The sequence below is a fragment of the Notothenia rossii genome (assembly GCF_949606895.1).
Source record: "Notothenia rossii genome assembly, chromosome: 9".
Lineage (NCBI taxonomy): Eukaryota > Metazoa > Chordata > Actinopteri > Perciformes > Nototheniidae > Notothenia > Notothenia rossii.
The window spans coordinates 56,630,151-56,644,905 of record NC_136907.1 but is presented as its reverse complement, the minus strand read 5'-3'; the positions used below and the strand labels follow the sequence as shown (position 1 = coordinate 56,644,905).

The 14,755-nt window shown below is 40.5% G+C and overlaps 1 protein-coding gene across 3 annotated transcripts in view; it reads left to right on the top strand.

The window, feature by feature from the left end:
- slc6a9 (solute carrier family 6 member 9) overlaps positions 1–14,755 on the top strand; it is a 70,842-nt gene that overhangs the window by 12,488 nt on the left and 43,599 nt on the right. Inside the window, exon 1 of one of the 3 annotated variants that reach the window (XM_079647258.1) lies at positions 7,069–7,311. The exons of the other annotated variants lie outside the window; for them this stretch is intronic. Coding sequence (XP_079503384.1) covers positions 7,270–7,311 — 42 coding nt within the window. The 5' untranslated portion in view covers positions 7,069–7,269. Of the gene's footprint in view, positions 1–7,068; positions 7,312–14,755 lie in introns of those variants that run through there. 3 annotated transcript variants of the gene reach the window in all.

Sequence of the window (14,755 nt, the reverse complement as noted above, 5' to 3'; positions counted from 1 at the left end):
AAAAGTGTCCGGTTATCAACTGTAATATTAGTTTTTGACACATGGGAGCAGCAGAAAACACAGCATTGACATAGTTTTCGTGAGCGTGTTTGCAAGCAGTTTGCTATGCATATAGTCGCACGGCAACATTAGCATTAATTTGGTGTCATATTTCTGAATTTACGTCCTAAATTCACACTGATCTTGTTCATTAGCTTCCAAATGCTATGTATTGTTAACCATCTACTTGTGAAGAGGAACACATGAAACTTGTGGGCCTGTTCTGACTATCAAAACAATAAGCTGAAAATACTAAATTGCTCAGTATTGTGCAATCATTTAACCAATTATTAATCATCACTGGATAAGATTTGGTTAGTTTCTGATAGAACCTTTAGTTTTGTCCAAAAGAATCAAACATGTTAGGCTTTCTGTCAGGAAATTCACTCGTTGTTTTTGATGTGGCAACGGTTGTCGTCTATTATGACAAACGACACTGAACAAAACTATTGATTCGGTCGGGCTGTAATCGGAAGTCTAAACAAGGCCTTAGGTAAACTAAACCTTTATCTTTATCACCAATATATTTACGAATAGATGTCATAAGGTAAAAAGAAAATCTAGTTTTGGGATTTTGCGGTCTTTGCAAACGCCTTGTAGAGGAGTTGCTGATGATCAAGAATCTTTGCAACGATTTATAATTGCTTAGATGAATGGAAAATGACACATCTCTTTCTGCCTTCCGCTTTTCTACCTCTCGTCACATTCCGAGCGCGACACTGACTTCTGCCACGTGAGGCCTACTTCAGTCACATGTTCCTCACTTTCATCCCCAGCAATGTCCCATATGTTTGTCAAAATGTGTATGTTGTGTGCTTTTTCCAGCCCGATTTGTTCCCATGCCTTCTCTCCAATGAGCCCCGCTCTCCCCGGGGGTCCTAGCTGAAGCCTCACGCTATTTATACAAGACCGAACAGCTGGGGCCCTCCCAGCCAAAGTGGTGAGGGATGGGTAGAGAAATTATCATGAAAACTTCAAGTTAAACCAAGCGTTGGAAATGTCTCTCTGTTCCCTCTTCTTTGCTCTTTCGTCTTCCTCTCCGTCATTTGTCTTTCTCCCCTGGGTGTCCAGCGTGGCCTTGTCGGGTCGTGTTGGGCTCAGGTCAGCTTGACTTCCAAACAAAAACATCTCTATGATCTTTTCTCTTTTTATCTGCTCTGCAACTGATGTTTTTTATGCCTGTTTTTCCTCACACACTTGCTTTCCTCGCTTCCAATTTAATAGCTGGGTTGTTTTGGACTGAACAAGAAAGGTTGATTTTTTCCCCCTCTAACACAGTCTCAATACATTTTTTCCTTTTGTTGCGCTGGACAAAGCCGACCTGCTGTTGCAAAACTGAGCTTTTTTGTGTTTCTACCCTTTTTTATTCTGCGTTGCTTGTCCTATTGTGAACCTCAACCCTGTGAAGTTCTCTCTCTCTGGCAGTTTCTCAATGTCGAGTAAACCTGCTGCTGAGCCACTATTTCAAGTATACTACGTCATCGAGTGGCGCAGAAGGACTGTTTAAATGCATGTTAAATGCCCAGCATTCAGCGCCACTCGATGACGTAGTATAATTGAAATAGTGGCTCTGCAGCAGGTATACTCGACATTGAGAAACGGCCCGTGTCTCCTCACGGCCCGTCCCTTCGCTTATTTCATCCTGTCATTACTTCTCTTATCATATCTTCCTCTGGACTGTTCTGCCATACTCTCTTAGCGTTTCCTCACGTGTAGTGCTCAGGACGGGGGAAAATGTCCGGCCTATCGACGCCTCATTCAGTTCAAGGCCCCCTTCACAGTTAGACGTCCCATCACAGGCATGTTGAGCTAACGAGAGGTGAAGAGATATTAACCAGATTGCTTTAAGGGACAGATATATAGATCGAGGATGATGTAATAAGCCTAGACTTGGCGGTTGGTTCCCTCAAGGAATAGCCTTTCAGGGTAAAAGCATCCTGATCCATCGATATTAAAGGACAAGAAATAAGGATTTATGGCAAGAAGCTATATATCTCTTTTAATGTGTACAGTTTTATTCACATAGTTAAAGCCCATCTCACCAACAGCACACAATTTCATCAAGCTGCCCTTCTTAATGTGTTTTTAAGTCATACGGATGACTTTTTATAAATGTTCATAAAATGGTTTATACATTTTGGGAAAAGTAGAATACATAGGGAGGTGGTTAAGCTCAACAGTACCCGTAATGCCATCACTATGCCGACTACCAACCATGTTAAAGGGTGACATTTAGTTTGCTTTGTCAGCATTGGAGTTTGCTCTCCTTGCCTTGTGTATTTTGGTGGTTGTGTGTGTTTGTGTGCTAACTTCAAAGTGGAATCTAAGTTGCATAAGCTCCTGGTTTTTGTTACTATTGAAAGGTGGTCGGATAGTGTGGTCTTCTACCAATTGTAAGATCACTGGTTTGATTCCTAGCCCCTGCATTCAAAATGTCGATGAATCCTTGGGCAAGATACTTAACCCCAAGTTCCTCTCGATAGCATGGCCAATGGTGTGTGAATTTGAGTGTCCTTGAGCAGGTGGCACCCTTGCGTGAATGGGCATAATTGTGTAAATGCTGACTTGCATATGTAACATCACTTAAACTCAATCTACTATCTTTTAGACAAACAATTATTTAAATGGCTTTTGTCTGATCCATTCCAACAGCAAACATGTAATTCTTATCAGATGATAACTTTCCAGGTTATACAAAAAGAAAACAGTACTTATCACAGATGGACCCAGTCCCCTCATACTTCAGGTCATCGCCTTCGGACTGGGGGAGGAAACACACACAAAACAAACACAGAGAAACAGAAAGCCCACAGTGTTCCAACTGTGATAACATTATGTACAATTGCACGGTTTGGTAAATCCCTAGTGAATATTTAATTGTGTTTCATTGGCCTTTTGGGTCACCAAACTTTCATAAAAGAAAGGCATGCGCGAGATATATCTTACATGAGCATTTTGGTGATATTTGAATTTCTTAGTCAACACAGATAAGAGTGCTTTGAAAAAAAGAAGAGAAAAACATGAGAGAGGAGATGAAGTGGAAAAAATTCAAACGAAAGGAGATAATTTTCTATTCCCGGAACCCTGTCTGTATGTTTGATGGTTCACCTTTGTCTTGATTTCATCTGTCACTCATCCTCTACCCCCAGCCTGCTGTTTTTTTCCACTTTGCTTATGGAGTCATTGGCTCCCAAAACAAGTTTGTCCTTCACGGTCTGAAAGACACTTCAGTATTTCTCTCTTCAGACGCCCATAACTTCACTGCAATATACACATTGCAAAATGTTAAACCCTGGACTGTGAAGTGTGGACTTTGCAGAGAACGCTTTTAAATGTTCCCGAAGCAAATAAAGTACAGGGCATCTGAGGCCGGCTGTCAACAGGAAACCTACCATTTTACAGACTTGATTATAATTAAATAATTATTTCTTCCTATTCCAATTGAGATATCTGAACAATAAGTGTTTACTAATTGCTTTTGAACAGCTATAATAGAGCTGTGTTTATTTACTGCAAGCTGAACAGCGGGATGCTTTTATTTTGAAGCAGCTACAGAATTGATGAAGTCTTATGATACATATCAGTCATTATACAATGCATTATACTGTGTTAAAATTACTGTAATAAAGCATCATATTTTTGAGGACTTATAACTTTGATTATACAGCGATAAAGACAATGCATCAAGACATAAAATCATAAAAAGTGTTGCTGACAATTTCAACAGACATCCAGTCCAAGCATGGTTTGCTCTAGTTGTAAACTAATTTGATTTGTATCTAATTGTAAAACATTTGCTGCTTTTATGACACAGTTACACACTAATACCCCGTTGAAGCCAAATTAATTACTTCTGCTGACCTGTTGCATATAAAAAGAGTGTAAAATAAATGATTTCAGTGTCCTCAAAAGCAGTTTGAATCCAATGTGTCAAATTAAGCTACTTACCTTATTAAACTAAGAGCAGTAGCTACATTTGCTGTCCGCTTAAATTCCAAACTGCATCTTAATTTCAGTTCACCTTGCTTGCAATCATGCTGCATTCTTGATTTAAAGTCTCGTAAAAAAGCCTAATTGAGAGACCTGGGCTCCATTAATCTTAAAATGACTGCATATTTGTTACGGTCATCAGGCTGTATATTGCTTTGTCAGAGCTGGAGTTTAAAAAGGATCAGGTAAGGGAAGCCTTCTTAGCTTTTAAATGTTTTATTTTATTACTCAATCTCCTTTTGATTGATGCATGTGTTGTATGTTTAGTGATGGCTTGTTTGATCGATGTGTGTGTTTTGCCCCAGGTTAACCTGTAATTGATGTTGGGATGTGCTCGGTGGTTGACAGGAAAGCCTTGAGGAAATTCTTCCCGACCTTCTCAGTGATCTTTTTATGTTAGTCTTTCTGCTCTTTTCCTTTTTAATGTTGGCTTTTCGTGGTTTACAGGGGAAACTCTACAGAATCTACAGCTCAAAAGATGAATCAACTATTTTTAATATTCAATGAATCCTTTAATGAGTTATTTAAGGCCAATAGCACAGGCAATTTATGGAGAGATAAAAGCAATATCCAAACGTATCGCTGTGAAAACCTGAAAATTAAACTTTGAACCCGCCGCTTAACTTCTTAACTGAGAAAACAGTTGTAGGATTAATAATTGTTAGCTGTAGCCCTCCCTGCGTCCAACAGTTTATGCAACCCTCTGAAACGGACAATCTGTCATTGTTTTGAATGTACATCTGAATGACAGAATATCATTGTCAGTAGAGTCTTTCTGGAAATATTTGCCCCATATTTAAAACGGGTAGTAAATCCATGCTTGTACGCAGTCGGTGGACGTGAAGGTAAATTAAAGAGTCCAAATAAGAACAGTTCAGGCTCTTTAACATCAAAAGGCCTCAGTGGTTTTCAACATGTAGCGAACATACACTTTGTCCACATTGTTTCTCTCTCACACTGGCCGTTCTGTATTGTAGATAGCATCAAGAAACAAGTGAGAATTTAAACAAGTTGGTGTTTTTATCAGCAGCAGCATCTGTGCTTCTCTAATTAGAGTTAAATGACCTCAAATAATAGGGTAATTAAGTAATGAAACAAATCCTTCCCCCTCCACAAACAGCCAGCTGCAGCCTCTACACGCATTCATGTCGCGAGGAAAACTAACTTTTGTTTTTTACAAGCTCTGATTCAGGCCACTTGGCTTAAACTTAAGTATGTTTGTTTATAGAGGCCAGTTCAAAGATGACTTTGTCCTGAAGATCAATATGTGCGATACCTTTGTACAATTGGGTATCCAATGCTGTAACTTTCAGAACTAAAAACAAAAGCCAGAAGGAGCATCCTCTTAAGGATCTATATATATATATATATATATATATATGAGTGATTAAGGGGTTGCCTGACTTTTTCTTGTGTACCTTGGTGCTTGTGTGCGTTTGTGTGGTGTTGAATGTAGGTTGCATAAGCTACTTGTTTGTTTGACTGATGAAATGTGGTCTGAACTGGTTTGGACCCATAACCCAAGAAAAGATAACGTTGAAAACTGTTATTTGCCAGACGATGGTTAATCTACTATTTTGTCAGACAGAAGTAATTTTAAAAGCCTTTTATCCCTGTAAAATATCTATATACTGGGCTGTACATTTTACATGTCAAGATGTTTGACTGTTTGGTGCGGGCACTTGTTTTCATTGCCCTCAGTACTTCCTCTGAGCACACTGAATAGGGCGGGTATATGGTAATGATTCCTTCATTGGATCCCCTGTGAGATTCTAATCCTCTGAATTGATAGACAAATGAATAGCATCCTGTCTGCGTTGCTCGTCTTGTGTTAAACCTAACTGGAGGGCCTCCGCTCAAGCGGCAGCGACCATTGTCCCCGGCTATCAAACACCCATTAGGCCAGGCGCCAGTTGCTTGTCAACTGTTGACATTACCAGCACCAAATCCTGTCAGAGAATTGACGACGAGTCTCGTTCTGCTGCACGAGTGATGTTTTTGTTCACAGCTCTATAGCGAATGCACTTTTACCTTTTTCTCTCACACTCACTTCTTCTTTTTGTTTTGGGTAGCCATATGGTGGCTAACAGGCATAACAATGTGTGTGCGACAAAACAGAGGCTCAGGAGGGAAGCGCTTGAATTTGAAAGGGTGTAACTCTGTGAACATGTCGCATACGAGGCGGAGGAGGAGGGCTTTGGCTCCGCCGGCCTCTCGGTGTGACACGGCAGAGGGTGGTGGTGGTGGTGGTGGTGGGGGGGGAGCATTGGCAATGTCAGGGTGTAAAGACGGACAAGGATTTGGAAGAGTCAAGTGTCGCTGAAAGGGAAGTTGTTGGTGGTCTGCAGAGTTGCAGCAGCTGCCTCTGAAAACAAACGGAAGAAATAAGAGAGACGGGGAGAAAGAGTGGAGGGGGGAGGCAGGGGAGGTAGGGGAGTCTGATGGAAGGCGTGCAGGCTCCTCACTTGTGGGCTCCTCACTTTTTTTTGGGTCCCCCCGCTTTAATCTGTTGGGAGAAAGAGTGAGGGAGAGAGAAAGCTTGGCCGTAGCCCATGAGTGCTCGAGACCTCCCCCCACTTTACTCCGGTCAGCTTAACTAGAAGTTTAGCACCCCCCACCACCATGTCCCCATCACCACAGCCCCCATCCTCTCTCCCGCTTACTTGCTCTGTATTCAGCCTAGGTGCTGGAGTGACAACGAGCCATTCATTGTGGAGGTAGAGGGAAAAGACTGTGGATCTCTCCTGTGTTTCTTTTTTTGACAGGGGGGGGGGGGGGGTTGGTGGGAGTTGGGGAAAAAGGGGGGACCGGTGGGGGGGGGAGGGGGGGAAGGGGGGGATGGCACATATTCCTGAAATGGTGAAATAAGACAGAAAAAAGGGGGCAGAAAGAGAAAGTAAAAGAGTGAGAGAGGAAAGAGGGCGGGGTGAGTAAAAAAAGTAAGAGCGCAAAGGAGGGAGGGATGGCACAGCCGGGATGGCAGAAGGAAGGGAGGGGGGGGAGAGAGAGGGGAGAGAGAGTGGGCTACCATGCCGAATGAGCAAGAGAGGCGGAGAGGAAGCAGAGCTCCATCAGATGAAATGAGGTGAAAGTAATTCAGGCATTAATCAAGCCAGGGCAAAAGGGAGGGTATACTGTGTGTTCTCCCCCCTCTTTCGCTGCGGAACTGAAAGACAAGGTGTGAATGAAGGAGCCTACAGTGGCCAGCAGAGAAGCACCACTGGGTCACAGCGTCAAATCATGTCCGACTCGAACACCACTGCCGCTACCACCGCAGACCAGGTCAGTTCAAGCTGTCATTTTGTTTGCTTTTTAACTTTTTTTTATTTTTTACTGGAATCACCAGCGAGCGTGTTGATCTTTCTTCTCTTATTAGTTGCGCCTCAAACCAGCTTAAGCAGCAGGAAACATCTTGTTAAAAGAGTTCGAACTGAGACTTCTTGGACTGAGAGAACCTAACAAGTTCCGGTCAGATGTATATTATCTTTAGATCCCAATTCGGAAGTAGTTGGAGGAAGTTTCTAAGAGCAACCGAGCGAATGTGTCTTTCTTGGACTATCAAGGCAACGATTGTTTTGTCCGGAGCTGCCTGGACAACGGTACAGGGTCCTGAAAGAATTGAATTCATCAAGACGAGCTATTGTCTACGCTGCCTTATTTTTCGGTGATCATTCAGGGGGTCTGTGACGACTCAATACCCCCCGCACCACGTGAGGAGGGGGACGCAGCTCTTTAAAAACCTGACCACGTGTGGCGGCCCTGAAAAGTTTTTATAAGTAATTGCAGTGGGAAGTCTGGGCAGCGCTGTGAGGGATGGGGTTGGTAAGGAAGTGGGCTGGTCCGCCGTGTGTGTGAAAGAGAGTGACAGAGTAGAAAAGCCGAAGTGTCCAGAAAAGGGCGATATTTATACCCCCCTCCAGCTCCCCCCCACCCACAAGCTGCTTTAATCGCACACTTTGGCACATCCATCCTTTGCTTGGCTTTCTTTTTTCTCTCCTAACTTTGAAAAACGTTGAAACAATTAACTCCTCTGATCTGTTTAAGATAAGATATACAGTTGATTCCAGTATGGCAGGTAGAAACAAAAAGTGTGTGTGAGTTTCTTTGTTGTTCTGTGTGTGTGTGCATCCGACCTTGCTGCCGGTTGATGCTGTTAGCCAAGTCCTTGTCTCCTGTTTCCGATTGCTACTGTCGAGGCTGAGTCAGCTTGCTACAGTTCTGGAGGCAAACACACACACACACACACACACACACACACACACACACACACACACACACACACACACACACACACACACACACACACACACACACACACACACACACACACACACACACACACACACACACACACACACACACACACACACACACACATAAACATTCACATAAAAAGATAGGCAAACAGTTTTTGTGCACACACATGTAAAACACCAACACATCTGCTCACACAGAAAATTCAAGAATGTATTTTAAGTGGGAGGTTAAAGGTACTTCGATTTGCATAGTGTGTATGCAGGTGTGTGTGTGGGTTTGTGTGTATGCATTCACAACTAAAAACTCAGCAGTCCCCATGCTATTCCGCTGACTCTAGCCAAGGTGCTTTTTTTATTCAAGCTAAATAAGGACACATCTCCACTGATTCTGGACCTTGTTTATTTGTTAACACACGTTTTTTTTATTTCTCCCAAAGCTTTGACTGACAGGACTGTGTGGTTCATAATTATAAATATGAATACATGAGTGTTATCATCAGGAACCCACTGAAGTTTTTCCGGTGAACTTCACACAATCGTCTTGCTCCACAGCAACTCTTATCAGCTTTGTTGAAGGTATTGGATTTGTGGATGTGTTTTATGTTAAATGTCATAAACCAGACACATTGATGCAGGTACACCTGATATGGCTCTGCCATTGATATTGAGAAACAAACGGTAGAGGGGAAAAGGTTATCTATGCAGGCCAGTGAGAATGTTAATGTATGTATACAGCTTTCAGCAGTCACGTCACTATTCTTATAGAGGGCAAACATGAATGCCTTTGTTCATTAAAACAGTAAGCTTTCTTTTGTTAAAAATGCATACCTTTTTGAACCAGTGTTATACATTCAACACGGGTCACATTGGACATCAGGTAATTAGTTGATACAGGTCCCAAATTGTATGAATATATATATATATCTTGCTCTTCCTTATTCAACTATATTATTTTAGAACTTGCTAATTATTTCAAAACGGGGCATTTAAGAGTATTTTATTAAAATAAGAACACAGCTTTATGTTTAAACTCTAAACCACCCAAAGATTATTTGTGGTTTAAGTTTAAAGTCTATGACTCAAGTCTTCTGTGAATTAACCACTTGGTCTTGTGTGGGCAAGGTACTTTTTTGTTTAGCTAAATTTGTCAGAAGGTTGAATTTGAATCATTAAAAGGTGGGTTTCTAAAAAATATTTTAGATGATCTCACTCAGTGTTAAACAACACAAACTTATAATAATGCTGAAAATATATACCATAGCTGGAGCAGTTCCGAAAGTTAAACACCTATAAAAGAAAATGGACAATTTTATTAACATATTGTTTTTTAATTGCTGCTGCTCTGTGCTTTAATTAGCGAAAATGCAAAAGAAAAAATTGTGCCACTTTTCATTGCCTGTGTTTATTTATTTTTGCAATCGTAGTTATTTTTACAGAAACTAGATTGGGTTGCATACATTTTTAAGCACTCATTGAACACCCCCTATTAATCAACAAACCAATAGCACTTTTTGGAATACATTTATACAATTGTGTTTAGATGTAGGAACCTGATGCTGTAAGCGCCTCTTTCCCAACCCCACCCAAAAACGTCCATGATCTCTGAAATTCTCGACAGAATCTTCTACCGTTTTTTAAAACCACCCAAAGTCCCGATCAAAAGTAGTTTTTTTCTGACTGCAAAAACAATTAAATTAAGAATTGCCCATCTCCGATCAAAGCCCCGCTTCTTAATTTCCTCGGCCATTACATGGGTCGCATCCGTCCTCTCAGCGGTAGACTGACCTCGCGGTGTTGGGACAATAATCCGAGTTCATGTGTGCGTTTAGGGCATGCTCGACTAATAATTGGAGTAATAAGGAGCTCAGACGAATTTGCTAATTGCTAAGTGAGTGCTGGTGATTGCCTTTGACATCCTTTTTACTGAAAGAAAAGATCAGATCGGGAGCCATTTCCATATCCCGACAACAGCACGCATTGCTTTGACTTCATTTAGTTTCAGGATATTATATGCCATTTCATACATTTTTTTATTGCTACCCTTTTATTCAAGTAACGCATGTTGTATTTGTTGTAATTGCACACTTTGAGACGATTAGGATGGATTATAAACTATTTTAGTTTTTCTAAATAAATAAATACAATTTTCAAAGTTGATGGACAATGTTTCAAATTGTTCTGATGTCGAATTTTCATAGACGTTAAGATGCCTGCCATATAATCTGCAGAGAGAGCTCGCTGTTTTTGTAACTGCCGTTTATGGTAACTACTGACACAAATGTAAAAGACGCTTTACAGGGAGGAAATACTGTTTTGGTTGTTGTCATGTTTCTCTTGTGTGAAAAAATGGACTGAAACTTCTTTTGGTTGTACAATCTTCGTTTGAAAAATAACGATAAATAATCCTTGAATCCTTAGTCGATACCACAGGCCTGAAATAGTCATAAATCAAAGAATTGCTTTAATAGACTGACCCAAATTATTGCATTGTATATAAGCAGATTTTCTGGATCATAGCAGGCCTTGCCAATAAGCTAATGAGGCCTGTTGTGTAGAAAAGCAGAAATTATTCGCTGTAGTGGCATTTATCCAGATCACTGTTGCACTCCAACACCTACCTTTTCTGTTTTTGTCTCCTATTGGAAAATAAGTAGACATATTTACCGTATTGCCCTGCAGGCTGTCAAAGTGTGATATTAAATACCCTTGGTGTTTGTTCTAGCCGGAATTTTGCAAAAACACATTATCCCAAAACTTTTGAAATGGAATTGGAATTGAAACATCCACGGAAATCCAATATAATATAGTAGCTGCTATGTAGTTCAGTACATTACATTTAGCGGTGGAAGCCAGCAGGGGCCCACACACACACACACACACACGCACAAACTCTGCTCATCTGGGGGCAGGAGTTGCAGTTTATGGAGCGGAAGTGCAAAGTATCTATGTTTACTCACTGCACTGAGGCTTAGCAAGCAAGGGAACAGACACATGTGGAAAAGAGAGACAGGAATACATATGGTTGTGTGGGTTTCCACAGTCCTGTTTGTGTGTAGCCCTTGTCCATCCCCCTGTGATGGCCCTAACCTTCAGTCGCCCTCTGACTTCACTAAGTTAAGCTTGCGGGCTCACAGCTGCCTTGCAGAAGCACAGTCATACAATAAATACATGCATGGTTGGGTGGACGAATAATTGCAAGCTTGACTGATAAGTTAGAGGAATTAAAGTGGATAATGCCTGGCTGGAAGGTGAATAAATACCCTAACAGGAGGGACATATCATTGTCCTCCCTCTGTGCTTATTTGGACGTGATTAGGGTTAGCCCTAACCCTAATCACTAGGGTTAGTCAATTGTTTGACTGGCTTGAAATTAAGGATTATATTTGTACAATGTATCTGCTATACATTAATGATGCTGGGATTTAGGGTTGTGGAGTTGCAGGAGATATAATTAAAAGCCTATGTTTATTTTATAACCATAGTCTAAACATACTAAATTGCATGTTTGACGGCTAAAAGCTCCAAATACTACAATACATGTGAGCCTCCACCACAGTTGATTTGGAGAGGAAGCTTGCCAGAAATGCAAATCTAAACTGTAGTATATTCAGAACCCTGCAATTCACAACCAAATACACCCCTAATTTTTATAAGCCAATATAACCAATATAAGTTACTTTGTTTTTTGATGAGACATTTGGGGAGACACCCTTTTGACTTATATTCATTGGGTTCTTTCAATTCAGTTCAATTTTCAGATAAAAAAAACCAAATTGTACTTATATAGTCTAAAAATGTACAGTTCTTGAAAACTGGAATGCATTTTGATGTCAATATCCCAAAAATTAAGAAAGTTGCTAAATTAGTCAAGTGAAATAAGACACGCAGAAGTCTCAGTATGTGCTTCTAACCATGGGGGCAATAAAAATGACAGCATTTTTGCATAACTGCTTAAGACAAGTGAAGGAAGTGAGTCGCTATCCTGACTGGGTTTAAAGGGGGTCAAAACTTTTAGATGGTTCAATATTGAGCAACACATAAGCTGTCAATCAAGGTACTGTTATGTCTCTTAATTTTGCATGCAATCTGTGTAAATGTAAACATGTAATAAGGGTTTTAAGTAACGTATACATATATGGAAAGGTGAAAGTAGTTTGTAGCCATACTAGAGTTACCCTACTCAAGCAAAAACTTAAAGAAGGTTGGGGTTGTCAGGCAATATTTTGCCCTGCATGTTCTCTTTTGCACTCTGACGCAGATGCCCAGCCTTGGGCAGCATGCTATCTCCTTTAAGAGAGCCTAGCATTTTGTTGTTGTTATCAGTTTATGACTGCGTAACTCTCGGTCAGAGAGAGTTATTGTTGTGGGACACCTGGAACACATCCTTCTCGGGGTGTAGATGACCCCGAGCCATAAGCGACAAGAAATGTGATTCAGTGTCCTCAGCTGATCAGTCTATCTATTGAAGAATGTTGATTATTACACTCTGAACTAGTTAAAACCTCGAGCTACAGGAGGGTTCTTCAGAATTGTTTTTGGCATCTCAACCGTGTGGTCAGATCGTGGCCCATGACATGTCTTGTGAATTCTCCGGCCGAAGCTCCAAATAAACCGTCTGTTTGCCATCAAAGCTCCAGCTCTCCTTGTGTTTCTCTGAGTCCTGTCTCCAATTGCTTCAGAAGTTTCCCCCACAGGGGTCATTGTAAGGGTTAACTGCCATGAGCCTTCAGTGGCATAGGGCAACATTTTTTCAACTTGAAGCCTTTGACCACTGGGATAGGGGTTGACGGGTATATGGGTTATTTTCAGCGGTCTATAAGAAGGCCTGTTTAGCCCCGACTTTACGCAAAAAAAAGAAAACACCAATAAATAAGACATAAAATAGCTATGTTAGATTTTTCTTCTAAAACAACCAACCAAAGTTCCCAAGAACTCCAGGTGATAGTTGCTTCCAAGCAAAGCCTTTGCGAGGAACATCCTATCTTATGTTACCTTGGAAGACCCTGAACTTTGACTCTACCAAACTGGTATTGGTTACCCATTTATTCAAGTTCCCGGAACTCTTTATATCAAGCCGTACCTAACTGGACCATTGTGGGGAATTCAGATTTGCTTTCCCCTGTGAAATGGCTGTGCGATAATAGTATGGAAGGTCATTGATATCAAACAAAACCTTTAACTGGAATGAATTTATTGTGGAGGTTATTCTTGTTACGACATCAGTTATTGTGAAATAACTGCACAGCTACAAGAACTTCATAACAAGAATGGCTCAGACTTTTATTTAAATGTACCTTTTTAGTCTAAATTGCACTGGTCAGAATCTGAAATATGAGCTAGGTTTTAAATCTGTAAATGACAAAAAAGTCCACAGGACAAAAAATCCTTTCTTAAATTTAATTTAAAAAAAAAACATACAACATACTGCATGATGTATATTGTTTATATTTAATTATAAATATGTATAATTATGAATGAAGCATTGTGTGCACTCAACAGCTTGATTGTTTAAAGGTACTTAAAATAATTGGCCAAAAGCAACCGGGAATGGTCTACACTAAATGCCTCTTCTCTGTTTGTTTGTTCGATTTTAAATATTCCCAGTTTCGTAGGCCTGTCTGTGGGTTTTAAAACTGTGCATGAGTCTGCTTCCTTTCCAGCATATTCACCAACCCTGTACACGTTCCAGGGATTAACTGATGCATAGTTGTTACATTTTTGTGTTGACTTTGCCACTAACCTGCAGCTGATTATAGTTAATGAATAAATCCTGCATACCAGGTATTCCTTTTATTATTTTGTAGTAAGGAAATTAATGTGCATTCCAGTATACAGGCGTGCGTCCTTATTGAAAATGCTGCCCCACAATGCCTTGCAGCCGCAGCATTTGCCGTCACAAAACAGTCGGCCGTTCACGGAAACAACCGATTTTCACCGAGATATGATATCATGAAAGTTACGGTGCTTATTAAGCTTTTTAAAACGTATGTGGTAACTTCCCAAAGTGCTTTGTTCTGAACGTTCATCAGTATTATAATCAAAAAGAGAAATATGAACGTTAGTTTTTACTGAAATGATCAAATAAAGTCAACATTTCACTGAGCTGTGTGGGGTTTGTTCAACTTTTAAAAGATGTTTGAATGGTGATGTACACAGTAATAGATGTTAAGGACTCACGTTTATAATAAATACATTTGTATTGATTTTAAGATATTTTCATACAATAATACGTATTGGGATCATTTGTATTAATGTGGACCGGAGGGAGAGGGTGACGAGCAAAAGTTTCACTTTCCTTTTTTATTTCAATTCCAACTTTGGTCATGAAGAATATGTTTCTCTGTTGTCCACGTTCATAAAGCATAAAACAACAGCATCAGAGCACGGTGCAGAGTCTCTAGATGAGTTTACACAGTAGTCCCTCGTTCTTATTATACATCCATGTTGTAGTCCGCTATAGAACACTGTAG